Below are 19292 nucleotides of genomic sequence, written 5' to 3'. Positions count from 1 at the left end.
TCAATAATCATCCATCACAGTTAACCTATTGCTAGTAAAAGCGTATACACTACTCAGACCTATAAACCATCTAAAATGGCAGCTGTCTATGATTGACTGTCTGAGATATCCAATGAATGCATTCTCAATCCTGTAGCTTCCTCCCGCCCCCTCTCTTTCAATTGATCCTGTTTAACATACCACTGGTATACGGCGTTCATACGTCACATATAAACATGTCTGCCGTCTATGAGGCCCATAGACACCCAGCCAGTGACTGAGAGCCTTGGGCAGTGATAAGCCACACTTCTATGCCACGGTGCGAGCTACAGTACAGGATTAAAGCCATACAATGGGTGTGGTAATGACCGTGACTCCATTAGACTCAAGCGCTCATGTCACAGACTGAATCTGTGCTGCCTCCCGCGCTCTTTTCAACACTCACAGAATTCCCACAGTGAGCCGCTCAAGAAATTAACTAATTCACTCACAGTCACACAAAGACGCATTCATTATCACTACACTGTTTAGTGTCTAGTCAGACATGGTAGCAGAAATCCCCTTACAGATACACAGTAGAGGACAGGGATAGATAGTGTAGTCATGTAGCCTGCACTGCTCCCATGTCTAGCTGTCTGACCAGTGACATGTAACATTCCATTTTTTCTCCCCCTTACACATTACATTAGTGAGCTCTGGCTTAGCCAATCAGAGTAATGAGCTGGTCATTCAGACATGAAATATGATAGTTTTTTCCGCCTCATTTGACACTGTGGGTAGACCTCTCAGACGTTAAGCTGGCCCTTTAAATTCACAAGCTCAATTATAACTCTTGAATTAGCTGGATTAAAGACCAGACGGAACGAGGGAAGGAGAAAAAAAAAGATCTAGAAAATGCTCAAGGGCAAGAATGGATGTTCTAGAATGTCAGAGGTTGGGTTGTAGGGTTTTTATAATAGAGGAGTAGCTCTTTGAAGGAGATTGTGAATGGTTGTAGAATGGTGATAGGGGCGGTGATTCTTTCTTCTAAATATTAGCTGGCATAAGCCCAATATAATAAAGGTGTATTCTACCTTGAATGATCTCCTCCTGTATTGTGATGGGGAGAGCAGCAGCAGGAGGGAGGGAAGGAGACTAAAAATGGGGAAGAAAATAGGGGTAGAGTGGGAAGGGATAGAGAATTAGAGCGAGAGAGAGAAGGGGAGATTGAGATTTGAGAGAAGGGGAGAAATGGGGAATGGGAAGGACGGAGGGAGGAGGAGAAGGGAGAGAGTTAGAATGAAGGAGGGCTGAGGTAAATGACATGTACAGTTTCTACACTGTACAGCTGTGTGTCTAATCTGATGACATTGACTTTGTGGCGTTAGATCCGTTTACGGGGAGCCAACCTACCCCGTCTGCCCAGAGCAGGTGTGAAACCAGGGGCACTAAGCCCTCCAGATGTTCCCTGGGTAATCTTCCCACCCCGCCCAACGCACCTCGCCCTGCCCCCATCCCCCACCCTTCCCGGTTCCGTATGTCTCTCAGATTGATGGCTATTTATAGTCACTAAAGCATGGCTCTCTTAAATACCTTTAAAAGATCTGCCATTGATTCGTAATGATATTTGTCTTTTCGTATCTGTTTTAAAGGGCCGGGGCTTTGAAAGTGTCACACTGGACCCACGTCCAGTAACACCAAAGTGGTTGTTCATGTTGGATTGATAGGCTGGTAGTCAGTCTGTACAACAGCTGTCAGGCATGCGCCCACGTACTACAGTTCACACTCCAGTGCACACACACAAACACACACTCGCACAGGTCCTCCTCCCCTCCCCTCACACACACTCAGACACGCACAGGCAGACAGGCAGACAGACAGGCAGACAGACAGACTTACAGACAGACAGACAGACAGACAGACAGACAGACAGACACAAACTAACTCACACTAATGCACATACTGTACATCACACATGTATGACCCCTGGACACACAGAAACACTCATTCACATTTATGTGCATGTATGCACTATATCACCCCTCTAGACTTACACACAAACACAACCACACACAAAGGGAAGACTAGAGAGCTGATCTTTTAGCATTCTTTTCAAAGCTTTGAACGTGACCTTGAGTGTGTTTGTCCCAGTCACGGTGTCTGGGGTGTTGAATAGAATGAAAATCACTCCCAGCAACAAGCGGGATAAAATAAGATCTATTTTTTTTTCTTTCTATTGTCTCTGTACAGTATGTGTGTGGTGGGGGTTGTGAGATGGTATAGTAGAACAGCTGTACTGGGCTGAATCACGTCTCAGGGACATTTCCATTTTCCTTATTTTGCTCTGTAGGCTTCTCTACGTTTTCTACGGCTCTGAGCAATACAGTCTCGCTAGACAATCTCTGTCTGTAAACGGAGCTGGACAAGGCTGCTCCTGTCCGTGGGATAGATAGATCTAATAGAGTTCATGTTTGACCTGGAAAGAGAACTCAAGGGTGACTGTTTGATATGATACGCAGCCTCTAAAAGGGATACACCGAGAGGAGAGGGGGGATGAGAAATTAAGCCAGCCAGTGCCGTCATATCAGTAAGCCGTCTCGTGCCATCTGGAATCGTCCCTTCTTTTCTTTCCGGGGAAGGGAAATGGGAAAAGGTAAATGTGGTATTTCACAGAAACACACTCCAGATATCCCATAGTATTAAGACCAACCCAGAGTCTAACCACAGTTTCAAAGCCTAACTAATCGACAGCAGTGTTAAGCTCAAACACTTTAGGCGTCAACTTAAAGCTTTGCTGAGCCCTAAGCTGGTTAAGACTCAGTATGCTGTAAAAGGCAGTTTTAGTTGTGAAATTGGAGCTGGAGAAAGTGAAGTGTTGAGTACAGTTCCAGTAGGACTGAATCAGCTCAGAGGAAGGAGCTGACCTCTAGAATCGACTGAGCTAGTGCTTCCATGTCTTTTACAGCGGCACTCACTGCATCCCCTACAGAGAGAGGATTAGACCAGTCAAGGACTTTCCAATAGTACTCATATGTCCTACACACACAGTATACTGCACACTAGGCTTAATCTAACACACAGCTAAAATGCGCCTACTTACACACACATTAACATTAATGATCTGAAGCATTAGCCAAGCACACACACTCCCTGGTCAGGTGGGTTTGAGTGTTTAGTGAGGCAGCTGGTGTGTCCCTATAGTGGCAGTAGGCAGGGGGGGTCTTCATAAACCATACATCTGTTCATGCTAATCAGAGACCTCCCATTGACAGGGTCCTTAAAGGTAGCACGTCAAACATAAATAAAACCAGACCCCCCATCTTCTACCCCCTGTGCCCCTATCACTAACACCCCCAGGGGAGAGCTCCATCATTCGCCTGACTAAATGTTATTAACGTATTATGGCAGGCATGCATGCACACAGCCACCTTATCCCCCACTGTGCAACTACAGCTCACCTTTTTTGTCAGGCAGTCTCTGAGGACCTCTGTGTGACCAGTGAGGTCGAGGGCAGAGTGGGCTTTTACGGAAAGCTGTGTCAAAGGTCAAAATTCTCGTTTGCATCCTAATCAGTTTGAGGAGCCTCTTAATCATTTTGTATGTTGGTTGATATTCATTAAAGGAGCAATCAGCAGTTGCTACATAACATGTTTTCTTATAAATTAATGATATATACCCATTGAGCCTTGAAGAATATAATGTATACCGTTTAAGTCGGGAAGTTTACATACACTTAGGTTGGAGTCATTAAAACAACTCCACAAATTTACTCCACACTTCAAATTTACTCCACACTCCACAAATGTGTTGTTAACAAACTATAGTTTTGGCAAGTTGGTTAGGATATCTACTCTGTGCATGAAACAAGTAATTTTTCCACCAATTGTTTACAGACAGATTATTTCACTTTTACTTCACTGTATCACAATTCCAGGGGGTCAGAAGTTTACATACACTGAGTTGACTGTGCCTCTAAACAGCTTGGAAAATTCCAGAAAACGAAGCTTTGTATAGGCTAATTGACATCATTTGAGTACAATAAAGGTAAAAAAATAAAATTAAAATTGGAGGTGTACCTGTGGATGTACAGTGCCTTGCGAAAGTATTCGGCCCCCTTGAACTTTGCGACCTTTTGCCACATTTCAGGCTTCAAACATAAAGATATAAAACTGTATTTTTTTGTGAAGAATCAACAACAAGTGGGACACAATCATGAAGTGGAACGACATTTATTGGATATTTCAAACTTTTTTAACAAATCAAACACTGAAAAATTGGGCGTGCAAAATTATTCAGCCCCTTTACTTTCAGTGCAGCAAACTCTTTCCAGAAGTTCAGTGAGGATCTCTGAATGATCCAATGTTGACCTAAATGACTAATGATGATAAATACAATCCACCTGTGTGTAATCAAGTCTCCGTATAAATGCACCTGCACTGTGATAGTCTCAGAGGTCCGTTAAAAGCGCAGAGAGCATCATGAAGAACAAGGAACACACCAGGCAGGTCCGAGATACTGTTGTGAAGAAGTTTAAAGCCGGATTTGGATACAAAAAGATTTCCCAAGCTTTAAACATCCCAAGGAGCACTGTGCAAGCGATAATATTGAAATGGAAGGAGTATCAGACCACTGCAAATCTACCAAGACCTGGCCGTCCCTCTAAACTTTCAGCTCATACAAGGAGAAGACTGATCAGAGATGCAGCCAAGAGGCCCATGATCACTCTGGATGAACTGCAGAGATCTACAGCTGAGGTAGGAGACTCTGTCCATAGGACAACAATCAGTCATATATTGCACAAATCTGGCCTTTATGGAAGAGTGGCAAGAAGAAAGCCATTTCTTAAAGATATCCATAAAAAGTGTCGTTTAAAGTTTGCCACAAGCCACCTGGGAGACACACCAAACATGTGGAAGAAGGTGCTCTGGTCAGATGAAACCAAAATTGAACTTTTTGGCAACAATGCAAAACGTTATGTTTGGCGTAAAAGCAACACAGCTGAACACACCATCCCCACTGTCAAACATGGTGGTGGCAGCATCATGGTTTGGGCCTGCTTTTCTTCAGCAGGGACAGGGAAGATGGTTAAAATTGATGGGAAGATGGATGGAGCCAAATACAGGACCATTCTGGAAGAAAACCTGATGGAGTCTGCAAAAGACCTGAGACTGGGACGGAGATTTGTCTTCCAACAAGACAATGATCCAAAACATAAAGCAAAATCTACAATGGAATGGTTCAAAAATAAACATATCCAGGTGTTAGAATGGCCAAGTCAAAGTCCAGACCTGAATCCAATCGAGAATCTGTGGAAAGAACTGAAAACTGCTGTTCACAAATGCTCTCCATCCAACCTCACTGAGCTCGAGCTGTTTTGCAAGGAGGAATGGGAAAAAAATTCAGTCTCTCGATGTGCAAAACTGATAGAGACATACCCCAAGCGACTTACAGCTGTAATCGCAGCAAAAGGTGGCGCTACAAAGTATTAACTTAAGGGGGCTGAATAATTTTGCACGCCCAGTTTTTGATTTGTTAAAAAAGTTTGAAATATCCAATAAATGTCGTTCCACGTCATGATTGTGTCCCACTTGTTGTTGATTCTTCACAAAAAAATACAGTTTTCTATCTTTATGTTTGAAGCCTGAAATGTGGCAAAAGGTCGCAAAGTTCAAGGGGGCCGAATACTTTCGCAAGGCACTGTATTTCAAGGCCTACCTTCAAACTCAGTGCCTCTTTGCTTGACATCATGGGAGAATCAAAAATAAATCAGCCAAGACCTCAGAAAAAACATTGTAGACCTGGTCTGGTCTGGTTCATCCTTGGGAGCAATTTCCAAATGCCTGAAGGTACCATGTTCATCTATACAAACAATAGTACGCAAAATCCCTGAGGTGACAGTAAAAAATCTGTCGTTCTGCCCCTGAACAAGGCAGTTAACCCACTGTTCCTAGGCCGTCATTGTAAATAAGAATTTGTTCTTAACTGACTTGCCTAGTTAAATAATAGGCTCAGGAAGGAGACACGTTCTGTCTCCTAGAGATGAACGTACTTTGGTGCGAAAAGTGCAAATCAATCCCAAAACAACAGTAAAGGAACTTGTGAAGATGTTGGAGGAAACAGGTACAAAAGTATCTATATTCACAGTAAAACGAGTCCTATATCGGCATAACCTGAAAGGCTGCTCAGCATGGAAGAAGCCACTGCTCCAAAACCACCATAAAAAAGCCAGACTACGGTTTGCATCTGCACATGGGGACAAAGATTGTACTTTTTGGAGAAATGTCCTCTGGTCTGGTGAAACAAAAATATAACTATTTGGCCATAATTACCATCGTTATGTTTGGAGGAAAAAGGGGGAGGCTTGCAAGCCGAAGAAGACCATCCCAACTGTGAAGCACGGGGGGTGGCAGCATCATGTTGTGGGGATGCTTTGCTGCAGGAAGGACTGGTGTACTTCACAAAATAGATGGCTTCATGAGGTAGGAAAATTATGTGGATATATTGAAGCAACATCTCAAGACATCAGTCAGGAAGTTAAAGCTTGGTCGCAAATGGGTCTTCCAAATGGACAATGACCCCAAGCATACTTCCAAAGTTGTTGCAAAATTGCTTAAGGACAACAAAGTCAAGGTATTGGAGTGGCCATCACAAAGCCCTGACCTCAATCCCATAGAACATTTGTGGGCAGAACTGAAAATGCGTGTGTGAGCAAGGAGGCCTACAAACCTGACTCAGTTACACCAGCTCTGTCAGGAGGAATGGGCCAAAATTCACACAATTTATTTTGGGAAGCTTGTGGAAGGCTACCTGAAACGTTAAAACATTTCAAGGCAATGCTACCAAATACTAATTAAGTGTATGTAAACCTCTGACCCACTGGGAATGTGATGGAAAAAAATAAAAGCTAAAATAAATCATTCTCTCTACTATTATTCTGACATTTCACATTCTTAAAATAAAGTGGTGATCCTAACTGACCTATGAATTTTTACTGCGATTAAATGTCAGGAATTCTGAAAAACTGAGTTGAAATGTATTTAAATGCGTCGTGAGCTTATTTCAATTGTCGTACATCATTAGAACCCAAAATATAAGATTGTTTTACTCCGATATTTGTAAACAAAGTGAATGTAAACAAACACCATATTGCCTCAAAACATGGTTAAAACTATAATTTTGACATATGGATGGTCAGTCCTTATGCTCGGTCTATGAATTTGAGAGTTCTTATATTTCCCCAGCCCTATCCCTCAGCGTTTTACTAAAACAGGGGCGGGGAGGTCACTTCGTTATTGTTTCTACTGCTGATTGCCGCTTTAAGGCCAGACAGCACTGACCCTCCAGCTGAGGCAACTGACCCGGGGGCCTGGGCCTGAAGAGCCCTGGACCACCTGGCTATTTTGTCTATCCTTGACAAATTGAAACAGTCCATGGCAGTTGCACAGTCTCAATGATGTTAACATAGATGTATCCTACTCCTGGACTCGACTCTTAAAACTCTCTCCATTGAAAGTGCTCTTCAATCCAAAAGTAGGTCATTGCCATTAAAATGGCCTTATTTCAACCCTGTGTGCAGAAAACTTCACTCCTGTGGCTGACCAGATTAGGTTTCTGATAAACGTGTCACTGGTGTCACTGCTAAATTGGGGGAGTATAGGGGAAGCTGAATTACATTGCTGGATGTTGTTGATGTGGTTCAACTAAATGTCCGAATGTCTTGGATGGGGCTTACGTCCAGATTTGAGCACAGGGGTCATGTAATTTACATTAACAGATAAGCAGGCAAAGCCCTTCTACATTTCAACTTTCCTCATTATGGTCATTATATTATAGAGCCTAACCCTTAAGTTACTTAATAGCATCAAACTGTCTTTATAAGTGTAGCCTACCATCTACAGTAAGTTTGTTAATCAGTAGTGAAAGGAGGATTGAAAACCAGAAAAGCGAAAAACACTCAAGTTTAAGTGCACTGTCCAGTAAGTCTAGAGTCTAGGTAATAGGTTAGCTACAGGGATATTTACTGGGATATGTCCCGGATAGCCTTAGGCAAAAACATTGATGTATACGCTGACTCTGTGAGCGAGTTTATTAGCAAGTGCATCGGTGATGATGTACCCACGGTGACTATGAAACCTTCCCTAACCAGAAACCGTGGATTGATGGCAGCATTCGCACAAAACTGAAAGCGCGAACCACTGATTTTAATTAAAGCAAGGCGACCGGAAACATGACCGAATACACACAGTGTAGCTATTCCCTCCGCAAGGCAATCAAACAAGCTAAGCGTCAGTATAGATACAAAGTAGAGTCACAATTCAATGGTTAAAACACAAGACGTATGTGGCAGGGTCTACAGTCAATCATGGATTACAAAAAGAAAACCAGCCCCGTCGCGGACACCGACGTCTTGCTCCCAGACAAATGAAACAATTTCTTTGCTCGCTTTGAGGACAATACAGTGCCACTGGCACGGCCCGCTACCAAAACCTGTGGGCTCTCCTTCACCGTGGCCAACGTGAGTAAAACATTTAAACGTGTTAACCCTCGCAAGGCTGCAGGCCCAGACGGCATCCCCAGCCGCGTCCTCAGAGCATGCACAGACTAGCTGGCTGGTATGTTTACGGACATATTCAATCAATCCCTACCGCACTCTGCTGTGCCCACATGCTTCTAGAAGGCCACCATTGTTCCTGTCCCCAAGGCTAAGGTAACTGAGCTAAACGACTATCGCCCAGTAGCACTCACTTCTGTCATCATGAAGTGCTTTGAGAGACTAGTCAAGGATCATATCACCTCAACCCTACCTGATACCCTAGACCCACTCCAATTTGCCTACCGCCCCAATAGATCCACAGACGATGCAATCGCAATCACACTGCACACTGCCCTAACCCATCTGGACAAGATGAATACCTATGCAAGAATGCTGTTCATTGACTACAGCTCAGCATTTAACAACATAGTACGCTCCAAACTCGTCATTGTGCAACTGTGTCCTGGACTTTCTGACAGGCCGCCCCCAGGTGGTGAGGGTAGGAAACAACATCTCCACCCCGCTGATCCTCAACACTGGAGCCCCTCAAGGGCGCGTTCTCAGCCCTCTCCTGTACCCCCTGTTCACCCATGACTGAGTTGGAGGCCATGCACGCCTCCAACTCCCCCCCCCCAACCACATCGATGGGACAGTAGCGGAGAAGGTGGAAAGTTTTAAGTTTGGACAAACTTAAATGGTCAACACACACAGACAGCGTGGTGAAGAAGGCGCAACAGCTGTAAAGTAGGTCTGATCTTGTATGGTAAATCATGCGTTATTCATTAATGCACCATAGTTTTCACACAGGCACTATAGACTACACCCATGCTCATTATACACGCACACTGCCTCATGAATATTCATTAGCCTTCACCCAACCATCAGCATCAATCGGGCGCTGCACTTAGTAATGAATTATTACACAGCGCTAATGAGGAGCATGTTCTTCCTTCACCAGGGAATTTGATTTGCTCTGAATATGTAATGGTATCTGTAAGCTAAGCTAATAATGGCATGAAGTCGTATTACATGGGTAAACAGAGAGTAAAAATGTAACATTCGTTGATTGTGTTAAAGTGATGAGTCAAATTACTAAGATGTTTTCGGAATTTACATTTCAAACTATTCACACACACACACACACACACACACACACACTCACACACACACACACACACACACACACACACACACAGCATCTGTTCATAAGGAAAATGACCCTCTGATCTGTGACTGGAGTGACGTGTGTGTTGAGGGACTCTCCTTTGTCACCTCATCTCGATCACCTGACAGGATTTGAGACCATGTGTCACGCTACACACACACACAGACACACACACACACACTCACACACACACACAATAACATAACCAAAGAGAGCACACTGCGCAGCTGAACTCACACTCATTCTCAAAGTCAATGCATTCATGCACAAAACTGATAACTACAGAGAACAGATTGCACATGCTCTCTTTCAAAGTCACACACGCATACACTACAGTTCGAAAGTTTGGGGTCACTTAGAAATGTCCTTGTTTTTGAAAGAAAATCACATTTTTTTGTCCATTAAAATAACATCAAATTGATCAAAAATACAGTGTAGACATTGTTAATGTTGTAAATGACTATTGTAGCTGGAAACGGCAGATTTTTTTAATGGAATATCTACATAGGTGTACAGAGGCCCATTCATTTTAAAAGGCTAATTGATCATTAGAAAACCCTTTTGCAATTATGCTAGCACAGCTGAAAACTGGAGTTCTGATTAAAGATGAAATAAAACTGGCCTTCTTTCGACTAGTGTGTGTGTGTGTGTGTGTGTGTGTGTGTGTTTGTGTGTTTGTGTGTGTGTGTGTGTGTGTGTGTGTGTGTGTGTGTGTGTGTGTGTGTGTGTGTGTGTGTGTGTGTGTGTGTGTGTGTGTGTGTGTGTGTGTGTGAAAAACAAGGACATTTCTAAGTGACCCCAAACTTTTGAACGGTAGTGTACATTCAGAGTAAGCACCACACACCCCTTTGCTGAGTATCTCCTTACTGTAAAGCTTTTAAGTAGCCTAACCGTCAGACTCAGGTTTCCTGCATTTGTCAGATAAGGGCTGACTGGCTGGGATGGGTAATGATGGGGGACGGCAGGGGGAGGTTCAAGGGTGGTGGTAGGGGAGTTGATCGAGTCTACTGGAGGGGGAGGAAGGGGTATGGAGGAGGACAGACAGGGAGACGGTGAGGACACAGGCTGCAGGGCTTATCTGATCCTGTTGGCTTTGAGCCTGTCAGTCTGTCACTGTAGGAGGAGGGGGCAGGGAGAGATCTCCGACTCGTTTACTGTGCCTTCCTGTGTCAGAGCTTTTGTCACCATCTGGGAGATAAGTGTGGTGCTCTCGCTGTGGTGCCATCCGAACTGGCAGACAGGCACCCCGTGGCCCGATGCCCATAGAGAAACCTGGCACCTGGATACACACACAACCTGGCACCTGGATAAGTATTGGGGGTGCACATACTTATCCAGGTAGATTGGCTGTTTTAAAACACTCACACAAAAGCCAAAAATATGGTTCACTGACAATATTTGTTATTTTTTGTCCCTTTCTCTCCATCCCTCTCTCCTCTTCTCCCTCTGTCCCTGTAATTCGCTCCTACAGAACAGCCAAGTGGTGGAGCTGCAACGGACCAGTCTGCGTGATGACATCAAGGAGTATAAGTTCCGGGAGGCACGTCTGCTGCAGGACTACACAGAGCTGGAGGAGGAGAACATCTCCCTGCAGAAACAGGTCTCCATGCTCAAACAGACCCAGGTAAGGATTAACACAACCACACTGTGAGAGGGGGGAGGTAGTGGGACTAGGGGTAGAGCATGGCTGGATGGTAGGAGAATAGGAAAGGGAACAGAGGATTAGGGGTGGGGCTAGATGGAATGGGGAATGGGAAGGAAAATTAGAAAAGATCAACCCACCTTTTATATGTACTCCCTCGCTTCTGCAGGCTACTCCTCCCCTCACACTTCATAATGAACCCCTCCTCACTACAATTATCTGCATTTAGCTGAATCTGCTCATTAGGCTCAGTTAACCCAATAGCTGCAGGCTCTCTGAACCAAGGCATTGCACTACTGTCTACTATACATCCCAGTCTATGTGCAACCCCCAGTTTTCCATGCTCACACACCATAGACTTCTACCTGTATTATCCAGTTTCTGCTACCACAGCCCAAACAAGCCCTGGAATACACTGATTTAATTCAGATTAGAGAAACCACACTCAAATGTAATAAAGAGATTAGGCTTTATGTGGCGACCTATTTGCGCCCGGAGAGAGGGGGAGCGTGTAACACAGTTTAAAGGGTGTGTTCCTGATAGCTAGCTTTCCCTCTACGTAGACCACAGATACACACAGAGAGAGAGAGAGAGAGAGAGAGAGACACGGAGTTGCAAGGCAAATACTGTGATTTTAATTCACACATTGATTGCAAGAGTAAAAACAGCCACAAAATATAAGAGAATCTACAAATAGGAGATTTCCTTTTGAAATAGATTTTTGTGGGAACTGCTAACACTCTCCATCTGCCCTATATGAAGGGATTTTGTTTGCTAAATTTAGAGGCATGAATTTAAAACAAAGACCTGTAGGCTATAGTTTTAATTGGCCAATTACAGTACCAAATCCTATTTAGATGAAAAGACAATAAAAAAGGCAATTTTGCACTTTTAAAAGCCCTCAATTTATGGTGACAAAATGAGTTGATTAAACCAGTATGGCATCCTATTTGCATTTCTCTCATATAAGCCCCACCCTTCTGCTTTGACACATCCTTGTCTCTCCCGCCCCTACAGGTGGAGTTTGAGGGTCTGAAGCACGAGATTCGTCGTCTGGAGGAGGATACCCAGTTCCTGAACAGCCAATTGGAGGACGCCATCCGCCTGAAGGAGATTGCAGAGCGACAGCTAGGGGAAGCGCTGGAGACCATCAAGACTGAGCGCGAGCACAAGGCCGCCCTGAGGAAAGAGCTCTCCCACTACATGAGCATAGGAGACTCTATGTACCACAGGTACACACACAATCAAAGTCACACCTCATGCATCCACCAGAGCCTTAGACAATATAATATAATACGAACTGTTATGAGAATAACAGTGAACTTCATGTTTTTATGTTCTGGTCCTCTCTCTCTCACCAGCCCCCTCAGCATCTCTCTGGATGGACTCAAGTTCAGCGATGACGCTGCCACGGAACCCAACAACGACGAAGCTCTCCATGGTTACGAGAACGGCTTCAGCAAGCTGGCCAACGCCATCGCCGAGGACAACCGTGCGTTTGCGCACAAGAAAGGTGACCTGTTCCGTCCCGTCCCCAGCCTGGTAGACGACCTGCTGAGTGAACTGAACATCTCTGAGATCCAGAAACTCAAACAGCAGCTGCTGCAGGTACGTAGCTACACCCTACAAACCGTTAATTCATTGAGTATGATAGGGTAAACAGTGAGGTATAACCAGCTGCTGCAGGTACGTAGCTACACCTTACAAACCGTTAATTCATTGAGTATGATAGGGTAAACAGTGAGGTATAACCAGCTGCTGCAGCTATAACCATAGTAGATCATTCACTCAGTGAATCTGTTTACACTGTGTATGATATAAATGACACCACGGTTTTAATTATACAATACACATTGATACTCAGATAACGTTCAAAACAAACGTTGATAGCCACGTGGATCCAGTGGCTCTTTTGGCCAGGCTGCACGCCTCTGAATCCTGTTAGGGGGAGCTAATCCTGTAGGACACACCCCCAGGATGTCACACACACACACACACACACGCACGCACATACACACACACACACACACAAACACAGGGTTAGGCCATCTGTCAGAACATCAGAACGCCTCAACCGTCTCCATGGTTAACAGTGTGTGTACTGGTTGGATACCTGTGGGTGAAAAGACTGAAGACTTTAGGACCTGGGTCTTCCTACCCCAAACACGATTATGTTTTAATGTTGTCCCAGGGTTGCCTAGATGTTACCATAGTGTTGCTTTAGTATAAGTACCATGACATTTAACCTGTTCTGGTCCTTTGGTACTGAATCTCATGGGCAGCAGCAGGTGTTAGTGTACAGCAATAAGCCAAAATCGTGTCAAGCAGCCCTCTGGGTCTTTTCTCCTCTGGCAGTCCATTCCACAGATTACTGGCGTGAATCGCAGCAGGGAAACCCAGACCTTTTTACTCAACAATTCAGCTGCTCCAATGCTCTTCTCTCTCTCCTCGTCCTTTCGATCACAGACGGAATAATCGCTCGCAGCAGGTCACCCTACTCCTCGGTTGCAGTAGAATCCATGTCCACACTATGCAATCAGATCCAAAATGGCTTGGCATTACCAACAAGTTTGTCAAGGTCATCAATGAGAATTAGGGAGGGGGACAGATCAGGTGGAGAAGGGGGGGGGGGTGGGGTATGGCAAGTGGTATTCTTAGTGTCCATATCATCACATAATTATGTTTTTATATACTGTGCTTAAAGATACAGTATGCTGAGAGCTAAAAGTACCTTCCGATACCTATCTTGGCTAGTATTCTAAATAGATATTAATTAAACCATTTTCTAATAGACTAATGTAAACAGGAATGTGATACTAATTATTGGCACACACCCAGCCTCTGAAAATAGCTCCGTTCTGCTGAGGCCTGCACTGCTCTGTGTGAGCGCTTACGTGTGTAAGTGGACCGTGGTCCCTCTGCAAACAAAGAATTGAAACCAGTCCAGACTTCTCCAAGGTCACCTAGGCTCTGAATTGGCAGTTCTCTCTTTGCCCTCTGATGCTGTAGTTGGTAACACTGCCTTTGGTAACATACTGCAGCCCCCTCAGTTAGCCCCTAAAACCTCCAGAGATGTTATATTGCAGCCCCCTCAGTTAGCCCCTAAAACCTCCAGAGATGTTATACTGCAGCCCCCTCAGTTAGACCCTAAAACCTCCAGAGATGTTATACTGCAGCCCCCTCAGTTAGACCCTAAAACCTCCAGAGATGTTATACTGCAGCCCCCTCAGTTAGACCCTAAAACCTCCAGAGATGTTATACTGCAGCCCCCTCAGTTAGACCCTAAAACCTCCAGAGATGTTATACTGCAGCCCCCTCAGTTAGCCCCTAAAACCTCCAGAGATGTTATACTGCAGCCCCCTCAGTTAGACCCTAAAACCTCCAGAGATGTTATACTGCAGCCCCCTCAGTTAGACCCTAAAACCTCCAGAGATGTTATACTGCAGCCCCCTCAGTTAGACCCTAAAACCTCCAGAGATGTTATACTGCAGCCCCCTCAGTTAGACCCTAAAACCTCCAGAGATGTTATACTGCAGCCCCATCAGTTAGACCCTAAAACCTCCAGAGATGTTATACTGCAGCCCCCTCAGTTAGACCCTAAAACCTCCAGAGATGTTATACTGCAGCCCCATCAGTTAGACCCTAAAACCTCCAGAGATGTTATACTGCAGCCCCCTCAGTTAGACCCTAAAACCTCCAGAGATGTTATACTGCAGCCCCATCAGTTAGACCCTAAAACCTCCAGAGATGTTATACTGCAGCCCCATCAGTTAGACCCTAAAACCTCCAGAGATGTTATACTGCAGCCCCCTCAGTTAGACCCTAAAACCTCCAGAGATGTTATACTGCAGCCCCCTCAGTTAGACCCTAAAACCTCCAGAGATGTTATACTGCAGCCCCCTCAGTTAGCCCCTAAAACCTCCAGAGATGTTATACTGCAGCCCCCTCAGTTAGACCCTAAAACCTCCAGAGATGTTATACTGCAGCCCCCTCAGTTAGACCCTAAAACCTCCAGAGATGTTATACTGCAGCCCCCTCAGTTAGACCCTAAAACCTCCAGAGATGTTATACTGCAGCCCCATCAGTTAGACCCTAAAACCTCCAGAGATGTTATACTGCAGCCCCATCAGTTAGACCCTAAAACCTCCAGAGATGTTATACTGCAGCCCCATCAGTTAGACCCTAAAACCTCCAGAGATGTTATCTGTTATTTGGAAAAACAACCACCTTTATCATCCTTTAAGACAGTCATATTCATTAGGTAGAGAAGAAGAGGGACAAACACAATGAAATGGGAAAATTAAACCTGCATAATTATGCCTAAATGGTCATCTGTCTATGTCTTTTTTCTGTCCGGACACTTGTAACATTACTTAACTTACCAAATGAATACATCTGTCTTATGCTCCGTCTCCCCTTGTCTAGATGGAGCGTGAGAAGGTGTCTCTGATGTCCACGCTGCAGGACTCTCAGAAGCAGCTGGAGCAGGCCCACGGGGCCCTGGAGGAGCACCAGGAGAAGGTCAGCCGCCTCAGCGAGAACCTCAATGCCATCCGGAGGCTCCAGGCTAGCAAGGAGCGCCAGTCAGCCCTGGACAACGAGAAGGAGCGCGACAGCAACGACGACGGAGACTACTACGAGGTGGACATCAACGGGCCCGAGATCCTGGAGTGCAAGTACAAGGTAATGAAACATGTATACACATATACACAGATGTTGAAGCTACTGTCTTCCTAAAACTCTGGCTATTCCTAAAACTCTGGCTATTCCTAACTCTGCCTCTGGTTGTCTCAGGTTGCGGTGTCGGAGGCAGGTGAGCTAAAGGAGGAGCTGAAGACCCTGAAGGCAGAGTACCAGTCCTGTCAGTCACGCCACGAGGAGGAGCGAGGCCGTCTGGAGACTGACGTCACGGCCCTGGGAGAGAAGCTGTCCTCCCTGGAGAAGACCAGCCGCGTGGAGAGAGAGGAGAAGGCCGTCCTGGCGAAGGAGCTCCGCAAGGTGAGAAACACCCTCCATGATACAGTGCCCCTAATGTCTTAGGCTTGTTAACGTTGTTTTTTTGTGGTGTTATATTGATGAGTGGTTATCTGTAGTCAATTCTTTTCACTTTTCTCTGTGTAGGAATTGTTTGTACTTTTTCCTCACACTTGCAAACCAGATTTCTCTCTTCGATCAAATTGTATTAATTGACAAAGTTTCTCTCTTTCTATCTGTAAAGGTGAGTGACGTGGCGGGCGAGTCCCAAGGCAGCCTGAACGTGGCACAGGACGAGCTAGTCACCTTCAGCGAGGAGCTGGCCACCCTCTACAACCACGTGTGCATGTGCAACAACGAAACTCCCAACCGCGTCATGCTCGACTTCTACAAGGAGGGCAAGGGCGGGCGCACGAGTCCCGAAGGTCGCGGCCGCCGCTCCCCCATCCTGCTCACCAAGGGCCTGTTCCCCGTCCCCGATGCTGCCGACAGCGCCTTGTCCCCTGTCTCCTCTTCCCCCTTGCCCCGGGAGCCAATGAACGTGTACAACCTGGTGGCCATCATCCGGGACCAGATCAAGCACCTGCAGCTGGCGGTGGACCGCACCACAGAGCTGTCCCGTCAGAGGGTGGCGTCTCTGGAGCTTGGCGCCGTGGCTGACAAGGACATGGAGGCCTGCATGGAGGAGATCCTCAAACTCAAGTCCCTGCTCAGCACCAAGAGGGAGCAGATTGCTACACTGAGGACCGTCCTCAAAGCCAACAAGCAGGTCAGATACTGAACCTCCATGTTTTGTATTTCCCTCCCCTAAGAATCAGTCGGGAGACTGAGGCAGGGAGGTGGCTGTCTAAAGCCTCTTCAGCTGTCGTAGCAAGATTCATAACAAAACAACAGGGAGAGACAGCTGGTGGCCGTGAGTGTTTGTGTGTGTCTGTGTGCCTGTGTCTGTCTCTGTGTGTGTCTATGTGATAGAGTTTTAAAAAAAGATGAAAGCTTACTAAAGCAGACACTCCCTAACAGCCCAGAACCCTAATGTTTGTGTGTCCAGTTGCTGTCAGATCTTTGAAGAGGGTGTGTGTTCCTCAGCTCCTGAATCTGACTCTCAGACAAAAGCCTCTCGTAAAGAAACACACCTGTAGTCTTTAAATCCAGCCAGCTCCCCACCGAACTGCTGTGCAAATAAACCTTCAAAGGTCACACACTAAAACAGACTCTAATGACATTAAAGCTGCAGGAAAAAGACTCAAAATGACCCATTTTAGTTGGTCTGACCGTTGTTGTGTTGTGTCCCCCCTACAGACGGCTGAGGTGGCGCTGGCCAACCTGAAGAGTAAGTATGAGAACGAGAAGGCCATGGTGACGGAGACCATGATGAAACTGAGGAACGAGCTGAAGGCCCTGAAGGAGGATGCCGCTACCTTCTCCTCACTCCGAGCGATGTTCGCCACACGGTAAGAGGAGTACATTGTCACGCGCCTCGTTTAAAACAAGTTAGGAACTAGTGATGGGAGAAGAAAAAAATTGCGACAGTTACACATCGCAATATTATATCAATATTTGACTCCCAAGAATCGATTTGTAAAAAAAAAAATTTTTTTTAAGTAAAAAAAAAAAAGTTGTTTTTGGTACTGTAAGTAGTATAAGCTTGCGCTAGTCAATTGTACCTGCGGCAAAATGCATTCTTCTTCTCCATCTCCTTTTTAAATAGTGAGCCAACATGTTTTTAGAACTTTCATTTCCCTGACTGATCAAAACTCATTTTCTCGTGCTCCCTCTCGTCTCTCTGAAACAGACATTACAGTGAGCAATATGTTTGGAACACCAAATCGCAATGCAAATGAGAATCACAATACATGCCACATCGGCACCTAAGTATCGTATCGTGAGGTCCCCAGCCCTATTAGGAACACACTATTAGACTCCTAGTTTAGAACACACATTTAAACATGTTATCACATACAGTACCTTGGCCACACAGTAAGAGAGTGCTCTGACACGTGCTCTGTCTATATACTATAACAGATTCATCTGGGCATATGAGATTAGGCTCTCTCGTTCTTTCATGCTTTGTTTGCCACACTACAAGACAAGTACTACATATACCTACCTAGCTTACCTACAGAAATAAACCCATCGTACCAAAAGGAAAGCACTGCATGAACAAAAGCAATACCATTACAATATGATGTTTACATACAGTTATATTGTTTACATACATATGTATTTAGCCTAACTAAAACGCTGTCGCCACGAGATTTTAATGGAAAGATTTATTGACCAAAACACCTCGCCGTCCCAGTGTCCATCTGACCACTTTTACTATGTTAACCTAGCGGTAACACCACCGATACACCATCCTAAGACCACACTCGCGACAACCACAAGGTAAATCTGTGTTTAATACCACACGGTAAGCCATATTCACCATATGCCAACGACGTGTACATAGCCTGCTTTTAATAACCGACAGGTTTAGTAGGAGTGTTGTTTTTCTTTGTGAATCTGGGCCAGTGGAGGATGGCCATACGACGGACACATCTCTAATCTGTAGTAATTACTATGCTGAAGAAGCAGTGTTTTATGACCAGTGACTGCTTATCAGATGGAGGGGCTACGTTAACCCCTCGCTGGCTAAGCCTGCTGATTCCCATAAGAAGCAGGCCAAAGGTTCCCCTTATAATCCCTACCTCGACCTGGTCTGGATAACTACCTCAGATACAATGTACTCTCGTTTCACCATAGTCTCGCTGTACTGTAGTCTTCCTCCTGAAGGAGTGTGTGTGTGTTTGTGGGGGGGGGGGGGGGGGGGGGGGGGGGGGGTGACTATGAGTGTGTGCAATGTGTGTACGCTGTATACAAGCATGTAGACCACTGCACATTCTTGTGGTACTTTGTTTGCTCTGTTGTTTTGATGTGGAGCTCAGTGCGTCCTCCCTTCTCCTGCAAACCCTCCCTGAACCAGATGGCAACTCTGAGGCAGTCTCGCTCTGTCTTTAAGACTCCTCCACTTACAGCAAAGC

At 45.3% G+C, this 19292-nt stretch overlaps 1 protein-coding gene across 5 annotated transcripts in view; it reads left to right on the top strand.

The window, feature by feature from the left end:
- Window positions 1–19292, top strand: part of LOC110531982 (protein bicaudal D homolog 2) — a 79819-nt gene that overhangs the window by 48421 nt on the left and 12106 nt on the right. For all 5 annotated transcript variants that reach the window (XM_036987905.1, XM_036987907.1, XM_036987906.1 and 2 more), the window contains exons 3-9: window positions 11128–11280; window positions 12316–12530; window positions 12660–12906; window positions 15724–15981; window positions 16093–16296; window positions 16517–17041; window positions 17572–17723. In XM_036987905.1, the coding sequence (XP_036843800.1) occupies window positions 11128–11280; window positions 12316–12530; window positions 12660–12906; window positions 15724–15981; window positions 16093–16296; window positions 16517–17041; window positions 17572–17723 (1754 nt within the window). The remainder of the gene's footprint in view (window positions 1–11127; window positions 11281–12315; window positions 12531–12659; window positions 12907–15723; window positions 15982–16092; window positions 16297–16516; window positions 17042–17571; window positions 17724–19292) is intronic.

The sequence above is a fragment of the Oncorhynchus mykiss genome, chromosome 9 (genome assembly GCF_013265735.2).
Source record: "Oncorhynchus mykiss isolate Arlee chromosome 9, USDA_OmykA_1.1, whole genome shotgun sequence".
NCBI classification, from domain to species: Eukaryota; Metazoa; Chordata; class Actinopteri; order Salmoniformes; family Salmonidae; genus Oncorhynchus; species Oncorhynchus mykiss.
The sequence above is the reverse complement of the archived record's forward strand: the minus strand, read 5'-3'. Positions and strand labels throughout refer to the sequence as shown.